The sequence below is a fragment of the Oncorhynchus kisutch genome, linkage group LG3, assembly GCF_002021735.2.
Source record: "Oncorhynchus kisutch isolate 150728-3 linkage group LG3, Okis_V2, whole genome shotgun sequence".
Lineage (NCBI taxonomy): Eukaryota > Metazoa > Chordata > Actinopteri > Salmoniformes > Salmonidae > Oncorhynchus > Oncorhynchus kisutch.
Genome location: NC_034176.2, coordinates 12,232,369 through 12,254,855, shown reverse-complemented (window position 1 = coordinate 12,254,855; position 22,487 = coordinate 12,232,369). Strand labels below are relative to the sequence as shown.

General features: G+C 45.5%; 1 protein-coding gene across 1 annotated transcript in view; it reads left to right on the top strand.

Annotated features, from left to right (window-relative positions):
• The window catches only part of frmd3 (FERM domain containing 3), an 84,326-nt gene that overhangs the window by 41,624 nt on the left and 20,215 nt on the right, over positions 1 to 22,487 (top strand). The window contains exons 4-9 of the mRNA XM_031817452.1: positions 9,821 to 9,899; positions 13,718 to 13,815; positions 16,164 to 16,287; positions 20,195 to 20,282; positions 21,924 to 22,012; positions 22,121 to 22,184. Of these exons, the coding sequence (XP_031673312.1) occupies positions 9,821 to 9,899; positions 13,718 to 13,815; positions 16,164 to 16,287; positions 20,195 to 20,282; positions 21,924 to 22,012; positions 22,121 to 22,184 (542 nt within the window). The remainder of the gene's footprint in view (positions 1 to 9,820; positions 9,900 to 13,717; positions 13,816 to 16,163; positions 16,288 to 20,194; positions 20,283 to 21,923; positions 22,013 to 22,120; positions 22,185 to 22,487) is intronic.

Sequence of the window (22,487 nt, the reverse complement as noted above, 5' to 3'; positions counted from 1 at the left end):
CTCTCAATCGCTCTCTGTCTGTCTGTCTGTCTGTCTGTCTGTCTGTCTGTCTGTCTGTCTGTCTGTCTGTCTGTCTGTCTGTCTGTCTGTCTGTCTGTCTGTCTGTCTGTCTGTCTGTCTGTCTGTCTGTCTGTCTGTCTGTCTGTCTGTCTGTCTGTCTGTCTGTCTGTCTCTCTCTCTCTCTCTCTCTCTCTCTCTCTCTCTCTCTCTCTCTCTCTCTCTCTCTCTCTCTCTCTCTCTCTCTCTCTCTCTCTCTCTCTCTCTCTCTCTCTCTCTCTCTCTCTCTCTCTCTCTCTCTCTCTCTCTCTCTCTCTCTCTCTCTCTCTCAATATTTCTCTCAATATATATCTCTCAATATCTCTCTCTCAATATCTCTCTCTCAATCTCTCTCTCTCTCTCAATCTCTGTCTGTCTGTCTGTCTGTCTCTCTGTCTGTCTGTCTGTCTGTCTGTCTGTCTGTCTGTCTGTCTGTCTGTCTGTCTGTCTGTCTGTCTGTCTGTCTGTCTGTCTGTCTGTCTGTCTGTCTGTCTGTCTGTCTGTCTGTTTTTTTGTTAATTCTTTCCAATGTGTCAAGTAATTATCTTTTTGTTTTCTCATGATTTGCTTGGGTCTAATTGTGCTGCTGTCCTGGGGCTCTGTGGGGTCTGTTTGTGTTTGGGAACAGAGCCCCAGGACCAGCTTGCTTAGGGGACTCTTCTCCAGGTTCATCTCTCTGTAGGTGATGGCTTTGTTATGGAAGGTTTGGGAATCGCTTCCTTTTAGGTGGTTGTAGAATTTAACGTCTCTTTTCTGGATTTTGATAATTAGTGGGTATCGGCCTAATTCTGCTCTGCATGCATTATTTGGTGTTCTACGTTGTACACTGAGGATATTTTTGCAGAATTCTGCATGCAGAGTCTCAATTTGGTGTTTGTTCCATTTTGTGAAATCTTGGTTGGTGAGCAGACCCCAAACCTCACAACCATAAAGGGCAATGGGCTCTATGACTGATTCAAGTATTTTTAGCCAGATCCTAATTGGTATGTTGAATTTTATGTTCCTTTTGATGGCATAGAATGCCCTTCTTGCCTTGTCTCTCAGATCGTTCACATATCTCTCGCTCTCTCTCAATATCTGTCTCGCTCTCTCTCTCTCTCTCTCAATATCTGTCTCGCTCTCGCTTTCTCTCAATATCTCTCTCTCGCTTTCTCTCAATATCTCTCTCTCTCTCAATATCTCTCTCTCTCTCTCTTAATCTCTCTCTCTCTTTCTCTCTTTCTCCCAGAGCATAAATTAATCAAGAAACTATTACTCATGCGCTCAGCTCTTGAACATGTGCAATAGAAGAGAAAGGGAGGGAGAGGAAGAGAGAAAAAGGCAGATAGAGAAAGAGGGAGTACGGATGGAGAGAGAGGGAGAATGGATGGGGAGAGAGGGAGTACGGATGGAGAGAGAGGGAGTACGGATGGAGAGAGAGGGAGTACGGATGGAGAGAGAGGGAGTACGGATGGAGAGAGAGGGAGTACGGGGGCAGATGGAGAAAGAGGGAGTACGGGGGCAGATGGAGAAAGAGGGAGTACGGGGGCAGATGGAGAAAGAGGGAGTACGGGGGCAGATGGAGAAAGAGGGAGTACGGGGGCAGATGGAGAAAGAGGGAGTACGGGGGCAGATGGAGAGAGAGGGAGTACGGGGGCAGATGGAGAAAGAGGGAGTACTGGGGCAGATGGAGAGGGAGATGGTGGCAAAAAGAGAGATCAGATTGGATGAGAAAAGAAGATGAGGGAGAGATGAGATATGTATGGCGTTAAAGATAGACAGAGAACGTGTAAGGGAAGTGTACAGTATAGACAGAATGAGGGAGTGATTGAGAGGATGAGACTAAAGGATGGAGGGTGGGCTCTTGATATGTCTGAGCTGAACTGACACTTCCCATATCCCTCTGGCGAGTTTCCTTCACACATTAGGTGTGTGTGTGTACGTGTGTGTGTGTGCGTGCCTACTTATGTGTGTGTTTGGCAGTAGGGTCCTCTGGAAATGTTGTTAAATATCACTCTGTTCCTCAAGACTCAGGAATAAGCAGCTTAGGTTATTTAGGATCTTTGTGTTTATTATTATTTATCTTCTGTCTGTTTCTCCAGACAATGCCACTGAGAATTTAGCTGGTATATACGGGAACTTCAGTCAGCTCAGCCAGCACTGGCACTCAGTGATGACTTCCTCCTGTTTTTCAACCTATCAATCATGGTGTGGGTCCCAAATGGCACCCTATTTCCGCATATAGTGGACGCATAGGGCTCTGGTCAAAAGTAGTGTACTATACAGTATAGGGAATAGTGGTACAAGTTGGGACGAAACCCCTCCATCATGTATGTCTTCCTCTTTGGGCTAGAATTATGAAACATCACTTTATAGGACTTCAAGTTCAAAGCAAACAAATACTTGTGTCCTCCAGGGTCATTTTTCACTCTAAATGCTCTCTCAATTCAATTTCAATTGAAGGGCTTTATTGGCATGGGAACGTGTTTACATTGCCAAAGCAAGTGAAATAGATCATAAACAAAAGTGAAACAAACAATAAAAAATTAACAGTAAACATTACAATCACAAAAGTTCCAAAAGGATAAAGACATTTCAAATGTCATATTATGTCTATATACAGTGTTGTAATGATATGCAAATAGTTAAGTGCAAAATGAAAAATAAATCAACATAAATATAGGTTGTATTTACAATGGTGTTTGTTCTTCACTAGTTGCCCTTTTCTTGTGGCAACAGGTCACAAATATTGCTGCTGTGATGGCGCACTGTGGTATTTCACTCAATAGATATGGGAGTTTACCAAAATTGTATTTGTTTTCAAATTCTTTGTGGGTCTGTGTAATCTGAGGTAAATATGTGTCTCTAATATAGTCATACATTTGGCAGAAGGTTAGGAAGTGCAGATCAGTTTCCACCTCATTTTGTTGGCAGTGTGCACATAGCCTGTCTTCTCTTGAGAGCCAGGTCGGCCTTCGGCAGCCTTTCTCAGTGCAAAGTTTATGCTCACTGAGTCTGTACATAGTCAAAGATTTCCTTAAGTTTGGGTCAGTCACAGTGGTCAAGTATTCCAACTCTCCTTCGGTAGCCTCCAACTGCTCTTAAATGCAAGTAAAACTAAATGCATGCTCTTCAAACGATCCCTGCCCACACCTTCCCGCCCGTCCAGCATCACTACTCTGGATGGTTCTGACTTAGAATATGTGGACAACTACAAATACCTAGGTGTCTGGTTAGACTGTAAACTCTCCTTCCAGACTCACATTAAACACATCTCCAATCCAAAATTAAGTCTAGAATCGGCATCCTATTTCGCAACCAAGCATCCTTCAAGCATACCCTCGTAAAACTGACCATCCTACCGATCCTCGACTTCGGCGATGTCATTTACAAAATAGCCTCCAACACTCTACTCAACAAATTGTATGCAGTCTATCACAGTGCCATCCATTTTTGTCACCAAAGCCCCATATACTACCCACCACTGCGACCTGTAAGATCTCGTTGGCTGGCCCTCGCTTCATACTCGTCGCCAAACCCACTGGCTCCAGATCATCTACAAGTCTTTGCTAGGTAAAACCCTGCCTTATCTCAGCTCCCTGGTCACCATAGCAGCACCCACCCGTAGCACGCGCTCCAGCAGGTACATCTCTCTGGTCACTCCCAAAGCCAATTCTTCCTTCCCCGCCTCTCCTTCCAGTTCTCTGCTGCCAATGACTGGAACGAACTGCAAAAATCTCTGAAGCTGGAGACTCATATCTCCCTCACTAGCTTTAAGCACCAGCTGTCAGAGCAGCTCACAGATCACTGCACCTGTACATAGTCCATCTGTAAATAGCCCATCCAACTACCTCATCCACATACTGTATTCATTTATTTATCTTGCTCCTTTGTCACCAAAGCCCCATATACTACCCCCATCCCCATACTGTATTTATTTATCTTGCTCCTTTGCACCCCAGTATCTCAACTTGCACATTCATCTTCTGCACATCCTACCATTCCAGTGTTTAATTGCTATATTGTAATTACTTCGCCACCATGGCCTATTTATGCTGTATATAGATTTTTCTACTGTATTATTGACTGTATGTTTGTTTTACTCCATGTGTAACTCTGTTGTATGTGTCAAACTGCTTTGCTTTATCTTGGCCAGGTCGCAGTTACAAATGAGAACTTGTTCTCAACTAGCCTACCTGGTTAAAAAAAGGTTAAATAAATCAAAATAAATAAAATTCCGCTATTGTGTACTCTCTGTTTAGGGCCAAATAGCATTCTAGTTTGCTCTGTTTTTTTTGTTGATTCTTTCCAATGTGTCAAGTAATTATCTTTTTGTTTTCTCATGATTTGGTCGGTTCTAATTCTGTTACTGTCCTGGGGCTCTGTTTGTGTTTGTGAACAGAGCTGAAGCACCAGATCATCAGCAACCAGTAGACATTTTGACTTCAGATTCTAATAGGGTGAGGCCGGGTACTGCAGACTGTTCTAGTGCCCTCGCCAATTCGTTGATATGTATGTTGAAGAGTGTGGGGCTTAAGCTGCATCCCTGTCTCACCCCCTGGCCCTGTGAAAATAAATGTTTGTGTTTTTTGCCTCTTTTAAACACACACTTGGTGTTTGTGTACATGGATTTTATCATATCATATATTTTACCCCCAACATCACTTTCCATCCATTTGTATAGCAGACCCTCATTCCAAATTAAGTAGAGAGCTTTTTTGAAATCAACAAAGCACGAGAAAACTTTGCCTTTGTTTTGGTTTGTTTGTCAACTGGGTGTGCAGGGTGAATACGTGGTGTGTCGTAAGATAATTTGGTAAAAAGCCAATTTGACTTTTGCTCAGTACATTGTTTTTGCTGAGGAAATGTACGAGTCTGCTGTTAATGATAATGCAGAGGATTTCCCCAAGGTTGCTGTTGACGCATATCCCACGGTAGTTATTGGTGTCAGATCTCCCCAAGGAGACGTGGGTGTGGAGTCAGGCGCAGGAGAAACAAGTTCCGAAGGAAAAGGGCGTTTATTTAAATTGAATTGAATTGAATTTGTTGTTGCCTAGATTTCCTCACTACTTTCCTTCCATCTATAGCATTTCTTAATATTATTCAGTTCCTTTGGCTTTGATGCCTCATGATTGATCATAGCTCTGTTCAAGTAGACTGTGATTTTGCTGTGATCTGACAGGTGTGTCAGTGGACTGACTGTGAACACTCTAAGAGACTCTGGGTTGAGGTCAGTGATAAAGTAGTCTACAGTACTACTGCCAAGAGATGAACTATAGGTGTACCTACCGTAGGAGTCCCCTTGAAGCCTACCATTGACTATGGACATACTCAGTGTCCGACAGAGCTGCAGGAGTTGTGAATGGGACCCATTTCTATTTTTTTATGTTGTTGTAGTTGTGTCAGGGGTGTGTCAGTGGACTGACTGTGAACACTCTAAGAGACTCTGGGTTGTATGGGGGAGGGAATGTTGTCACCTCCAGGTAGGTGTTTGGCCCCCTGTGTGCTGAGGGTGGCAGGTTCTTGTCCAATTCTGGCATTTAGGTCGCCACAGACTAGTACATGTCCCTGGGCCTGGAAATTGTTGCTCTCCCCCTCTAGGATGGAGAAGCTGTCATCATTAAAGTATGAGGATTCTACTGGGGGGATATTGGTAGCACACATGAGGACATTTTTTTCTGTTGAGATCATTTCCTTGTTCATTTCTAGCCAAATGTAAAATGTTCCTGTTTTGATTAATTTAATAGAGTGGGTTAGGTCTGCTCTATACCAAATGTAGGATGAAAATGTCTGTATTTCCAATTTCTTTGATGAAGTCTGGGTTCCTGCTCATTAGGCCAAACGCAGAAGACCTCAGACCTTGTATATTCCAGGATGAACTTTGTCTTCCATAGTGTCTAGTGTTGTTTTTGTGTGGTTTAGGCCCAGACCATCACAGTAGGTGTGAGCAGAGCATGTTGAGCATCTGATACACACCTCTTAGGTGTCAGGATGGGGCTTGGGCGGGTGTAATAGTGGGGGTTGGGCCTGTTGCTCTGCTCACGGTCTGGGCATATGTCCTGCTGTCATGTTGAGGTCCTTGCCACAGGGGCCAGGGGCATGGGATGGACAGAAGGGGCATAGGTCTGATATGGGGGAGGCCTATATAGGGTGTGGCCAGGTTTTGCTTGGGGTGGTCTTAGCTGGTTGGGGTGTGGCTGGTGATGCTGTAGTCTGGGTGTAGGTCCTCTTGGCGTGGGTTCTCTCGCTGCAGGTCCTTCAGGAGGGGGTCTTGCAGGTCTTGGAGGGTGTCTCGCTGGTCTGGGCGGGGTGTCTGTTGCTCTGTTGCTCCTGTGTGAGGTGCTGGGGCTATGGTTGAGGGTGACGTCCTTCAGGGTCTTGGTAAAAGTTGGGATTGCTGCCTTGTAGAGGTGGACCTGGTTGGAAAGGCTGTTCAAGTCCAGGGTGGCGTGGTTGGCCAGGTTGACATTAGGTTTTGAGGCACAGTCTCACAAAATGCTTGCATTCACCTGCTGTATGGTGGCAGGGTGAAAGTATTTTCATGGTAGCAGGGTGGAGATAACCACTTGTGAGTTGGAGGAAGTGGAAGATGCTTTTTCATTCACTCCCTTGAGTGCTGTGGCTACCCTTTCCTGCTGGGCCTTCGGGTCATTTGTGTCCGTGTGAATGATGATGAAGCTGGGGGACCCTAGTCTGTCCTCTGACAACAACATGCAGGACATGCCCAAACACAGGGCATGCCTAGTGTTTGGGCACCAGAGTTTAGCCACTTTGTGTTTGGGAAAAAGTTTTCCTCGGATGTGTGGGGGTCGTCAAAAGAGCTATCAGGGGAGCTGACATGAGTGCTGTTAGGACAGGGTGGGGTCTGTTGGGAAGGGGTGGGGTCTGTTGGGAAGGGGTGGGGTCTGTTAGGAAGGGGTGGGGTCGGTTAGGATGGGGTGGGGTCTGTTACGACGGGGTGGGGTCTGTTGGGAAGGGGTGGGGTCTGTTGGGAAGGGGTGGGGTCTGTTGGGAAGGGGTGGGGTCTGTTGGGAAGGGGTGGGGTCTGTTAGGACGGTGTGGGGTCTGTTGGCTTGGTGGGTCCTGTGTTGTCAGTCCCATTGTGGTGTTGAGGTTGTGGTCCGGGTCTGAGGTGGGCTGTTCTGCTGGCTTGTCTGGGAGAGTGTCCTGCTCTCTGTCACACCTCAGCTTTGTCACCTCTTCATTCAATGCCATGTGTGCCTCTTTAAGTTCTCTCACCTCAGTCCGTAGAGCAGACAGCTCTCTCAGACAGCCGTCCATCTCCACCTTCTGCCCTCCGGCTCTTGTTGTGGGGTTTTGTTGTGCTGGTCTGTTTTGTGAATTTGTTCTGGATTGTGTGGACTATCTCTCTGAGCTCCACCATGTCTCCCACCAGCTCTGTAAATGTATCCCTCTTAATGACGGAGGAGCAGTGTAGTTGTGAGACCTGGGTGTCCTCATCTGTCCTCATCTGCAGAACAGTTTGAAGAGGTGTGATCAGACTCTCTCAGGATGGGGGAGTCGTCACAGAGAGAGATTTTACCTGCTGTGCTCTCTTTGATCCTGTCCTGCTGGAACTGCATGAGGACACCCTGCACCATTACTGTCCCAGACTTGTACACGTTGACAGAGGTTGTTTCAATTTCCTCAATGTCTAGTATTCTGAGTTTCCACCCTGGGACAATACGCTCTCTCTTGACATAAGGGTCGTGTGCTCTTATAGCACTGTGCCATGCCAGGTCTGTGTGGAACATTAAGTTGCTTACATTCTCCTCTTTGTAGCAGTCAGCAAACAGTGTCTCTGGATTGTCATTGAGGAGCTTTATTTTGTATTTATTCCGTTCAGTGTTATTTTGAATATCCATGGGGTACTGTATTGTAATGAACTCTGCCCAGGGATAAGCCATGGGGGCTTGAAAGGCCTCTGCATTTGGGTGGGGGGGGCTGTGAAACTCTCCTGCCATTGTTAAGCTCAAGAATTTTCACACCTCTCACTTCTCACTTCAGTGCTAATTGAAGTTGCAGCCAGGTCAGTTCTGTCCTAGCAGCTTGGTAGCTTAGTAGCCTTATTTATTAAGCTTTATATTACACAATTAGAGATTATTGTGTTTTACTTTTTGCCTTCAGAAGTATGTTTAGACTGAACATTACTCACTCATTGAGTTGGAGGCGTGGCCATGCACGACGAGACGGCCTACAGGGAGGAGGTGAGGGCCCTCGGAGTGTGGTGTCAGGAAAATAACCTCACACTCAACGTCAACAAAACAAAGGAGATGATTGTGGACTTCAGGAAACAACAGAGGGAGCACCCCCCTATCCACATTGATGGGACAGTAGTGGAGAGGGTAGTAAGTTTTAAGTTCCTCGGCATACACATCACGGACAAACTGAATTGGTCCACCCACACAGACAGCGTTGTGAAGAAGGCGCAGCAGCACCTCTTCAACCTCAGGAGGCTGAAGAAATTCGGCTTGTCACCAAAAGCATTCACAAACTTCTACAGATGAACGAATCTAGAGCATACTGTCGGGCTGTATCAACGCCTGGTACGGCAACTGCTCCGCCCACAACCGTAAGGCTCTCCAGAGGGTAGTGAGGTCTGCACAACGCATCACCGGGGGCAAACTACCTGCCCTCCAGGACACCTACACCACCTGATGTCACAGGAAGGCCATAAAGATAATCAAGGACAACAACCACCCGAGCCACTGCCTCTTCACCCCGCTATCACCCAGAAGGCGAGGTCAGTACAGGTGCATCAAAGCTGGGACCGAGAGACTGAAAAACAGCTTCTATCTCAAGGCCATCAGACTGTTAAACAGCCACCATTAACATTGAGTGGCTGCTGCCCACATACTGACTCAACTCCAGCCACTTTAATAATGGAAATTGATGGGAATTGATGTAAAAATGTATTACTAGCCACTTTAAACTATGCCACTTTATGTTTATATACCCTACATTACTCATCTCATATGTATATACTGTACTCTATACCATCTACTGCATCTTGCCTATGCCGTTCTGTACCATCACTCATTCATATATCTTTATGTACATATTCTTTATCCCTTTACACTTGTGTGTATAAGGTTGTAGTTGTGGAATTGTTAGCTAGATTACTCGTTGGTTATTACTGCATTGTCGGAACTAGAAGCACAAGCATTTCGCTACACTCGCATTAACATCTGCTAACCATGTGGATGTGACACATAAAATTAGATTTGATTTGTGTTGGATGGTATTTCCAGGTTCCTCTGTGTTTCTTCTGCAGGTGTTGGTTTGTTAGACGTTTTTTCACGATAGTCTTTGGTAGTAATAGTCCAGTCAGGAAATTTTGTGCGAAATCAAGGTTTTCGGTCTGGAATTTTGATTTGGATTGAAGGTTTTGATGTTGAGGTTAGTATCCTATATAAGAGCCTTGCGAACAAATTGAAGTTTATCTACATTTATCCAACTCGTATTCTATCTGTTTGCAGAAGAACTCAGGAGAAAATATAGTTAGAAAAGCACACTGGTTCATCTTTTACTCATTAGTGTGTGAGAGTGTGTGTGAGTGTGCGTGCGTGTGTGTGTGAGTGCCCATGAAAGAGTCCTGCTCATCGCTAGCAGTTAAATACCTCCTCTGTGAGTATGAATAATTACAGTCATGATCATTAACAAATGAATGATCAAAAATAGTCTCACTCTGTCTATCTTCTCTCTCTTTCTCTCTCTATTTTCTCTCTCTCCCTCTTGTCTCTCCTCTCTTCTTCCCTCTTTCATTTCTTTTCTCACTCTCTTTTTTTGTGTTTGTTTGTAACAGCTCAGCAGCCCTACACAATGTGCTTCCGGGTCAAATTCTACCCTCACGAGCCAATGAAGATCAAAGAGGAGCTCACCAGGTAGTGTGACCTTGATGCTGATTGGCTAGAGAACACTAGTCATTCATTCCCTACAGTATGACTGGTTCCTAACATTATCTGAGGCTGTCTAAGCGAGCAGACAGGAGGGTATTTGATGATGGCCTTTTCTGGTTCTATTTCATGGACAATTTGGCAGGCGATGCTGGGATAACTGCTGCTGTCTCCCAGCCCTGCCGGAAATGTACATGTTAAAAACGTATTGGAAATACAAATATTATACACTAACACATTTTATTGTAATACAAATTGAATTGTAACATGTTAAAAATGCTTTCTACCCATCTTTGCTTTCAACAAACACCTGAAAAGCTGTTTTTGCTCGAGACATGACCCTCAGCAGTTGTGTATTGCAGACAGCACAGAGAAGTCTTAGGAACTGCTCAGTGTTTTTGTGATCTGTTGAGATTGTCCAAAGGTGAAGGTGAGAGTGAGAGAGAGAGAGAGAGAGAGAGAGAGAGAGAGAGAGAGAGAGAGAGAGAGTGGGGCTTTGTGATTACACACTCTCACGCATTTTCAGTGATTACTGTGATCATTATGAACCTGTTGTCCCAGCATGCCTCATGCTCTCCATCTGAGATGTGAAGCATCTCTATATCCCTCCCTTCAGATGCTCCTTCTTAGTGTTTTTCATCTCTGGCTGTTGTGTAAAGTGCTATTTGACATGGAGGTAAGAGCACCATTAGCTCCAGACGTAAAGTGCCGTGGAACAAGAGTTTGAGAGTCTAGGGGTTGGGGGGGTGGAGAGGGGACCTCTAGGGGCAGAAGTAGGGCTCTCCAACCCCAAACAGCAGCATTAGAGCATGGCCATTAGTGACGCATGGCGCTGGTCACTGGAGCATACACAGAGGCCTCTGAGTCTAAACTCTCTCGGTGTCTAACATGATGTAGTATGCATCACAGGGTGGAGGTCTACATCACCCTAGAATTCACCATTCTATGGTCTGCATGGTCTCAGAGCCGCTTGGAAATGTGTCTGACTGAGTATCAGTGCAGTAAATACATTCCAGACTATTACATATGAAATACAGTAATGTAATACAGTAATGTAATACAGTAATGAAATACAGTAATGTAATACAGTAATGTAATACAGTAATGTAATACAGTAATGAAATACAGTAATGTAATACAGTAATGTAATACAGTAATGTAATACAGTAATGTAATACAGTACAAAAAAATGCAGTACTGCACATGCATTTCATAGAATATTCTATATTGGACTGTATTCGCTCTACTAGTCTGTGTAGTGTTTCTGGTTGCAACAGTGGCTGTGTTGTTGTTGTGGATCAATGTGCTGTCCCCATAGTAATCTGAGTGCATGGTTGACTTCACACATTCAACCACACGACAAGTGATAGAAAGAGAGCCAGAGGACAATAGTTAGAGATAGTTACATCACAGAGAAAAGAGTAACAGAGTCTTGTGAGAAGAGGAGATATGGAGTGTGTTACAGACATACTACATTTGAATGGATGTTATGTTAAAGAGAATGTCCACACAGATTTTAAAGTTTGTTTTAGAGAGAGCTGAGGATATAGGGATAGTCTATTATTGGAAAGAGGAATATTTCCTTGTGAATATGGGTAGATGTTATTGATCTGTCGGTAGCTCTAGTTATACCAGACAGCCTCTATAAATAAACCCATTCAGACACAGTCGGCTTTTTAGTTCCATTGAGATGTTCATGTTTGTCTTTTAATCGGCCTTGCTCGGGTTTAGTCCCTGCATCTGTGGGTGAGTGTGTGCCGTCTGTGTGTGTGTATTAGTACAAGTTGAATCAGTGTTCTTTGTGTGCGTGCCCGCGTGTTTGTTTCTGACGTGATTATGTAGGTTGTCAGTTGCCTCTGGAAGTTTTCTGGACAATGACACTCCGTGGTGGTTTCTATGGTACAGATTTCTATGGTTTTTCGTCTTCTCTCCAGTAACAGGGGACACATTTGCACAAGTAATAACTGTTGAAGCCGTGTCCATTGTAACTGTGGTAGAGGTCGCCATGGTAACCGATCTCTTGTAGGGGTGATTCCCATAGCAACTGATCTCGGGAGTGGTATAATTAATGGCAATGGCACATTGGTTTTCAAAATGCTTTTAGTGGGTGTGGACACGGTCTTTATGGGTCATGACATGGTTCTACCACCACACAATGTTGTTTATAAATTATACTTGTGTTGAAGACCTTTCATGTCATGTAAAGTGTGACAATTATGATGATGAAGTTTGATCATTAGTTTGACAGTACCCCTTGACTTTTTCCACATTTTGTTACTTTACAGCCTTGTTCTAAAATGGATTGCATAGTTTTTTCCCTCATCAATCTACACACAATACCCCATAATGACAAAGAATAAAATGGGTGTTTAGAAATTTGAGCAAATCTATTAAAATAAAAAACTGAAATATCACATTTACATAAGTTTTCAGACCTTTTACTCTGTACTGTTGAAGCAATTTTGGCAGTGATTACAGCCTCAATTATTCTTGGGCATGACGCTACAAGCTTGGTACACCTGTATTTAGGGAGTTTCTCCCATTCTTCTCTGCAGATCCTCTCAAACTCTGTCAGGTTGGATGGGGAGCTTCGCTGCACAGCTATTTTCAGGTCTCTCCAGAGATGTTTGATTGGGTTCATGTCTGGGCTATGGTTGGGCCACTCAAGGAGATTCAGAGATGTGTCACGAAGCCACTCCTGCATTGTCTTGGCTGTGTGCTTAGCATCATTGTCCTGTTGGAAGGTGAACCTTTGCTCCAGTCTGAGGTCCTGAGCGCTATGGAGCAGGTTTTCATCAAGGATCTCTCTGTACTTTGCTCCGTTCATCTTTCCATGACTTGTCTCCCAGTCCCTGCTGCTGAAAAACATCCCCACAGCATGATGCTACCACCACCATGCTTCACTGCAGGGTTGGTGCCAATTTTCCTCCAGATGTGACTTTTGGCATTCAGGCCAAAGAGTTCAATCTTCGTTTCAACAAACGAGAGAATTTTGTTTATCAGTTTGAATCAAAATAACAAACTGGGTGTTTTCTAGCATACAGTGTTCCGCTCCTAGTCTGAGAGTCCTTTAGGTGCCTTTTGGCAAACTCCAAGCGGGCTGTCATGTGCCTTTTACTGAGGAGTGGCTTCTGTCTGGCCACTCTATCATAAAGACCTGATTGTTGGAGTGCTGCAGAGATGGTTGTCCTTCTGGAAGGTTCTCCCATCTCCACAGAGGAACTCGGAAGCCCTTCTCCCCCGATTGGTCAGTTTTTGGTACCCTTCCTCAGATCTGTGCCTCGACACAATCCTGTCTCTGAGCTCTATGGACTATTCCTTCGACCTCATGGCTTGGTTTTTGCTCTGACATGTACTGTTAACTGTGGGACCTTATATAGACAGGTATGTGCCTTTCCAAATCATCCATTCAATTGAATTTAGCACAGGTGGACTCCAATCAAGTTGTAGAAACATCTCAAGGATGATCAATGGAAGCAGGATGCACCTGAGCTCAATTTTGAGTCTCGTAGTAAAGGGTCTGAATACTTATGTAAATACTTCTTTATTTTATTAATAATTTATTATAAATGTGCAAAAAAAATCAGATTGGGGTATATAATGTGTGTAGATTGATGAGGGGGAAAAAAGTATTTTAATTAATTTGAGAATAAGGCTGTAATGCAACAAAATATGGATAAAGGTATGGGGTCTGAACACTTTCCGAATGCACTTTATGCAGCAAGGCAGGCTACAGTGTATCTTGAGTAACCATGTGTCTATAAGCACTGTATCTGTGGTTGACCCCAGTATGCGTCTCTGTGCAGGTATCTACTCTATCTGCAGCTGAAGAGGGACGTCTACCACGGGCGTCTCTTGTGCCCCTTCGCTGACGCAGCCTACCTGGGGGCCTGTATTGTACAGGGTGAGCCCCGCTGTGACATCAAAACTCTCATTTACATGCACTGGAATGAACAATAGATCCGCTGTGATACCTGGCTCATTAGTACAAGTACCTTCTCAAACGATCTGAACCCCGGCCCTACTCTCCAAGCTGAGATCTCTCATCCCTACTCAAACGCTTCCGGCAGCAGAGCAATACAACTTGAGAGAAGAAATGCAACCTGAGTAATGCAACATGACAGCAGTCCAGAGTAATACAACCTGACAGCAGCCCAGAGTAAAAACAACCTGACAGCAGCCCAGAGTAATACAACCTGACAGCAGCCCAGAGTAATACAACCTGACAGCAGCCCAGAGTAATACAACCTGACAGCAGTCCAGAGTAATACAACCTGACAGCAGTCCAGAGTAATACAACCTGACAGCAGCCCAGAGTAATACAACCTGACAGCAGCCCAGAGTAAAACAACCTGACAGCAGCCCAGAGTAATACAACCTGACAGCAGCCCAGAGTAATACAACCTGACAGCAGGCCAGAGTAAATACAACCTGACAGCAGCCCAGAGTAATACAACCTGACAGCAGCCCAGAGTAATACAACCTGACAGCAGCCCAGAGTAATACAACCTGACAGCAGCCCAGAGTAAATACAACCTGACAGCAGCCCAGAGTAATACAACCTGACAGCAGCCCAGAGTAATACAACCTGACAGCAGCCCAGAGTAATACAACCTGACAGCAGCCCAGAGTAATACAACCTGACAGCAGCCCAGAGTAATACAACCTGACAGCAGCCCAGAGTAAAACAACCTGACAGCAGCCCAGAGTAATACAACCTGACAGCAGCCCAGAGTAATACAACCTGACAGCAGCCCAGAGTAATACAACCTGACAGCAGCCCAGAGTAATACAACCTGACAGCAGCCCAGAGTAAATACAACCTGACAGCAGCCCAGAGTAATACAACCTGACAGCAGCCCAGAGTAATACAACCTGACAGCAGCCCAGAGTAATACAACCTGACAGCAGCCCAGAGTAATACAACCTGACAGCAGCCCAGAGTAATACAACCTGACATCAGCCCAGAGTAATAAAACCTGACAGCAGCCCAGAGTAATACAACCTGACAGCAGCCCAGAGTAATACAACATGACAGCAGCCCAGAGTAATACAACCTGACAGCAGCCCAGAGTAATACAACCTGACAGCAGCCCAGAGTAATAGACCTCAACACTTAAGCTGACACACATCCAACCATCCCTGAACAACTCCCCGGTGCCAATTAACAGCACAGTGAGAGGCTCAGGCTGGTAGTGTTTGATGTGGGTTCCAAAAGGATTGAACTATGTCATATCACTAACTAATCCCCATGTCTGTTACAACATACAGTATATCTTAGCCCCTACTCTTTTGACTGGCTGGGCTCCCTAGAGAGGAGAATATGATGAAGTGAGCTGAGGTAGCTATGTATGCGTCCCAAATGACGCCCTGGCGAAAAGTAGTGCACTAAATAGGGAACAGGGTACCATTTGGGACGCATCCATAGCTACCTCAGCTCACTTCATCATATTCTCCTCTCTAGGGAGCCCAGCCAGTTAAAAGTAGTGCACTGTGTAGGGTATAGGGTGCCATTTGGGACACAGGCTAACTGACGTAGTTAAAGCACAGGGCCTCCTGCTGGTCGTTATCAGTACTGCTGTTTAATGAGAACGAGCCCCCATGTATACTTTGTTAGGCTGTTAGTAAAGTGATGTGTGTTAGCTGCAGGATAAGCCTGTAATAAAGCTACAGGTACATTGCACTGCTAACCGTTTTATAACACTCTGCGAACCATTTCATAACCACTGCTAACCGTTTCATAACCCTCTGCTAACCATTTCATAACCACTGCTAACCATTTCATAACCCTCTGATAACCGTTTCATAACCCTCTGCTAACCATTTCATAACCACTGCTAACCATTTCATAACCACTGCTAACCGTTTCATAACCCTCTGCTAACCATTTCATAACCCTCTGCTAACCGTTTCATAACCCTCTGCTAACCATGTCATAACCACTGCTAACCATTTCATAACCCTCTGCTAACCATTTCATAACCACTGCTAACCGCTTCATAACCCTCTGCTAACCATTTCATAACCCTCTGCTAACCGCTTCATAACCACTGCTAACCATTTCATAACCCTCTGCTAACCATGTCATAACCCTCTGCTAACCATGTCATAACCCTCTGCTAACCATTTCATAACCACTGCTAACCGCTTCATAACCCTCTGCTAACCATGTCATAACCACTGCTAACCGCTTCATAACCCTCTGCTAACCATGTCATAACCCTCTGCTAACCATGTCATAACCCTTCCCAGCTGAACTAGGGGACTATGACCAAGACGAACACCCGCCAGACTACATCCAAGACTTCAAACTGTTCCCCAAGCAGTCGCTTAAACTGGAGAGGAAGATCATCGATATTCACAAGAACGAGCTGAGGTATTGTGGGATTTGTAGTCTAACAAATACAGTGTCTAACAACTACAACACGGAAACACCTTGACACCCGAATACAACAGCATCCACTGTAAACACTAAGTTGGCATCATGACATCAGCAGAATTTTACTCAGATTTTACTGACTTCCTCTCTTCTTCTTCTCAGCTGCTATTAAACAGAAATAGGGTCCCAGATGGTTTTACAACCTTCTGAATTTTTCCGCTACACCTGCATTTTATCATTCTTTGCCAGCACATCATAAATAGTGCAAACACCACTGAAGCGAAACTGTAAAACACGTCATCGACTCCAGCAGCTGATCTAACCATATCTCTGACATGCAGACACATACAGACACACGCAGACACATACAGACACACACAGACACATGCAGACACATACAGACACACACAGACACATACAGACACACACAGACACACACAGACACATGCAGACACATACAGACACACACAGACACATACAGACACATACAGACACATACAGACACACACAGACACACACAGACACATGCAGACACACACAGACACACACAGACACATGCAGACACACACAGACACACACAGACACATGCAGACACACACAGACACACACAGACACATGCAGACACACACAGACACATGCAGACACACACAGACACATGCAGACACACACAGATACATACAGACACACACAGACACACACAGACACATGCAGACACATACAGACACACACACACACACGCAGACACATGCAGACACACACAGACACACACAGACACATACAGACACACACAGACACACGCAGACACATGCAGACACATGCAGACACACACAGACACACGCAGACACACACAGACACACGCAGACACACACAGACACATACAGACACACGCAGACACACACAGACACATACAGACACATGCAGACACACGCAGACACACACAGACACATACAGACACACACAGACACACACAGACACACGCAGACACACACAGACACACGCAGACACATGCAGACACACACAGACACACACAGACACATGCAGACACACACAGACACATACAGACACACACAGACACATGCAGACACATACAGACACACACACACACGCAGACACATGCAGACACACACAGACACACACAGACCCATACAGACACACACAGACACACGCAGACACATACAGACACACACAGACACACGCAGTCACATGCAGACACATACAGACACACACACACACGCAGACACATGCAGACACACACAGACACACACAGACCCATACAGACACACACAGACACACGCAGACACACACAGACACACACAGGCACATACAGACACACGCAGACACATGCAGATACATACAGACACATGCAGACACACACAGGCACATGCAGATACACACAGACACACGCAGACACACACAGACACACACAGACACACGCAGACACACACAGAGACACGCAGACACACACAGAGACACGCAGACACACGCAGATACACACGCAGATACACACGCAGACACACGCAGACACACGCAGACACACACAGACACACGCAGACACACGCAGACACACACAGACACACGCAGATACACACACAGACACACACAGACACACGCAGATACACACACAGACACACATGCAGACACACGCAGACACACATGCAGACACACGCAGACACACACAGACACACACAGACACACATACCGATACATGCAGACACACACAGACACACAGACAGACAGACACACATACAGACACACACAGACACACATACAGACACACACAGACACACACACAGACACACACAGGCACACACAAACACACACAGACACATACAGACACACTTACAGATACAAGCAGACAGACACATACAGACACACGCAAACACACACAGGCACACACAGACACATACAGACAGATGCAAGCAGACACATACAGACACATTCAGCAGATACAAACAGACACAGACACACGCAAACACACACAGACACATACAGACACACACAGACACACACAGACACATGGAGACACATACAGACACACATACAGACACATACAGCCACATACAGACACATACAGACACACATACAGACACATACAGACACACATACAGACACATACAGACACACATACAGACACATACAGACACATGTACAGAAACACATACATACACACATACAGACACATGCATACATATACAGACACACGCAAACACACACAGACACACATACAGACACACATGCAGACACATGCAGACACATACAGACACACACACAGACACATGTACAGAAACACATACAGACACATGTACAGACACACACACAGACACACATACAGACACACATACAGACACATGGAGACACATACAGACACATGGAGACACATACAGACACATGCAGACACATACAGACACATGCAGACACATGTACAGAAACACATACAGACACACATACAGACACACATACAGACACACATACAGACACATGTACAGAAACACATACAGACACACATACAGACACACACACATACACACATACAGACACATGTACAGACACACATACAGACACACATACAGACACATGTACAGACACACACACAGACACACATACAGACACACATACAGACACACATACAGACACATGCAGACATATACAGACACATGCAGATACATACACTCACACATACACATACATAAAGCCACTGCCATGTCCCAGATGATGTAATGTGGCTGGCTGGGACCAGAGGGCTGGCTGGGACCAGAGGGCTGGCTGGGACCAGAGGGCTGGCTGGGACCAGAGGGTTGGCTGGGACCAGAGGGCTGGCTGGGACTAGAGGGCTGGCTGGGACCAGAGGGTTGGCTGGGACCAGAGGGTTGGCTGGGACCAGAGGGCTGGCTGGGACCAGAGGGTTGGCTGGGACCAGAGGGTTGGCTGGGACCAGAAGGTTGGCTGGGACCAGAGGGCTGGCTGGGACCAGAGGGTTGGCTGGGACCAGAGGGTTGGCTGGGACCAGAGGGTTGGCTGGGACCAGAGGGCTGGCTGGGACCAGAGGGCTGGCTGGGACCAGAGGGTTGGCTGGGACCAGAGGGTTGGCTGGGACCAGAGGGTTGGCTGGGACCAGAGGGTTGGCTGGGACCAGAGGGCTGGCTGGGACCAGAGGGCTGGCTGGGACCAGAGGGCTGGCTGGGACCAGAGGGTTGGCTGGGACCAGAGGGTTGGCTGGGACCAGAGGGTTGGCTGGGACCAGAGGGTTGGCTGGGACCAGAGGGCTGGCTGGGACCAGAGGGCTGGCTGGGACCAGAGGGCTGGCTGGGACCAGAGGGTTGGCTGGGACCAGAGGGTTGGCTGGGACCAGAGGGCTGGCTGGGACCAGAGGGCTGGCTGGGACCAGAGGGCTGGCTGGGACCAGAGGGCTGGCTGGGACCAGAGGGCTTGCTGGGACCAGAGGGTTGGCTGGGACCAGAGGGTTGGCTGGGACCAGAGGGTTGTGTTTACAGGCGTTATAATATAAACTGAGACTCAGGCAGGTTGATTTAGAGCCAACAGCAGAGAAGCAGCATGCGTCACCCAGGTGCTTTGCCAAGCACCACTTCAACTAATGAACATAAGCAAAGACTCATTACTCCAAATACAAGCTGCTGAGCAACATCTCTGGTAATCTAGAGATGGGCTAACACTGAGCTAACGACAACAAGAGAAATGTAAAGCTAGCATTAGAATATCCTTCTACATTATAGTTATATTTCTCAGACATTACTTTAGCACTGACAGACATGATTTGTGTTTATGGAGTACTCACCTCAAACACAAAGTGGTTTCTATTGGGGTAATAACTGTGCCCCATGTCTGTTACACCCATGGTGTACAACCAGCCTGCAGGTTTGCTACTAACTGTTCTCCTGTCCCACAGGGGGCAGTGTTCTGCTGTGGCCGAGCTTCATCTCCTCCAGAGGGCACACAACCTGGAGACATACGGAGTGGACCCTCACCCCTGCAAAGTACCGCACACCACTTCTCCCTCGAACTCTCACCTTTATTTTCCATGTCCTTTATTCCTGTGACTTAGAATCAATGATTATACGATTGATTAAACAGCTTGTATTGAGTTGTCAGTCCACATTGACATGTAGTCCTCTCACATCAAACATTCAAACCAATTTGATTTAAATTTCTCTGCCAATCGTTGTTGATTTCACACGCCTTCCTTTTTCTTTCAGATTGGATGTTATGTCTATCTGTTGAACTCAGTCTCCTTCTGATTGGACAGTGTGTTTCTTAATGAGTGTAACATGACGGCTGTGATCGAGACTGTGTTCCTCTGCTTCCCTCTCATCCTCTCTGGCTGAGTTTACACAGGCAGACAAATTCTGATCTTTTTTTCACAAATTGGTCTTTTGATCAATCAGATCCGTCTCCCCAAAAAAATCTGATATGAAAAGATCTGATGTGATTGGTCAAAAGACCAATTAGTGGAAAAAATAGAATTGTGCTGCCTGTGTAAACGCAGCCATAGTGACTCACTGTGTGAATGGGAAACTCTTGACAGCCAGGGTATCAAAGCACTCTAAGCTGATTAAAGGAGATATTTAATTTATTTTGTTTGAGGATTCGCTTATCTGTTCTGCCTCTGTCATAAAACCTTTTAATTCAGGAATGAACTGCAGCTGTGGCTTAAGCCTGAGTCAGTGTATCACCATCCATTTACTGCAGCCAGAGAGGAAGAGAGGGGAGCAGAGGAACAGTTTCCATCACAGCTGTCATGTTCCACTCATTAAGAAACACACTGTCCAAGCAGAAGGAGACAAGAGTTCAACAGATAGACAAACCATCCAATCAGAAAGAAAAAGGATGGAGTGTGAAACCAACAACGATTGAAAGAGAAATTGAAATCAATTTGTTTTGAATGTTTGATGTGAGCAGACTACATGTTTACTGTGCTGCATAGGGAGGTTGCGTGTGGTGATACAGTAGTTACAGTAGTATACTCTTGGCAGGAATCTACTGTGTGAAATATGCTTTGGTTCATATGTTATCAAGAGGATTATCTATCATATGTTCCCGTGGTTTTTAATTATCTGTACGTTTTACATACATTTGGATTGTAGAAGTCTATGGGAACAATTTTTGTAGAGTAGCCATTGCCATGGCGACAACGCTTCACTTGCTGACAGTCTTCCTGTATCCCAGAATCCCAAGTTCTGCTGCCTCTCAGCCTGTGATCTGGTAAGAGGCAGGTAGACGATTCCACCAACCTCTGGTCCAGAGTCAGATATGATTTAATCCCCGGAATTGATAAGGATAGGATGGGGGGGGGATCTTATCTGATCCTAGATCTGTGGTTAATAATAATAATAATATAAATTGTAGAGTGCTTTTCATTTAGAGATATAAATCACAAAGCTCTTGACATGAGCAACCAACAGTTCAGAAAACTCATGCATGAATGAGGGATTTGTTTTCGGAAGCCGATACATGACAGTGAGGCTTTCATTGGAATGACTTGTGGTCAAGACGAGTCATTTTCAGCCTTCTGCAGTGATAAACATTGAGATCACCTCCTCGGCAACTGTCTGTGCATGCCTGATTGGTATACATGGGTAACTTCTACCTTCACAGAGCTTTGTTGTGTGTGTCTGCAGGACTTCACAGGATCCACAGCCTTCCTGGGATTTACAGCCACTGGGTTTGTGGTGTTCCAGGGAAACAAGCGAATCCACCTGCTCAAATGGTAATCCTTCACCTCTCACCAATAACCTCTAACCTATGACCTCTTCACTACCAGAACAGTGGTGGTGTGATTCTTAAGTCTCATAATTGCCATCGTTTACTATTCTAGGGCTGATGTCAACAAACTGAAGTTTGAGGGGAAAACATTCTATGTCATTGGAATTCAGAAAGAGGTACGTCACAAAATCTCTTTTGTGTTTGCAAACACAAAAAATAGATTTTCTAAATATATTTCCTACCAGAGATTTTCCCCCAACATAACTCTGTCGTATAATATTAGTCACTTCCTGTGTCTCTATGTTCTACTACTGTGTGAGTGTGAATGTCTCTGGGTTTCTAGTGTGAGACTGAGTGTGAGAGTAATTTGTTGCACTTTCAGATCTCTCTCACGGGCAGGATGCACTGTAACATGGTGGGTGTACAATGTCTAACCCCACACCCCTGCCCTGACATCTCCCATGCCTCAAATTAACTAA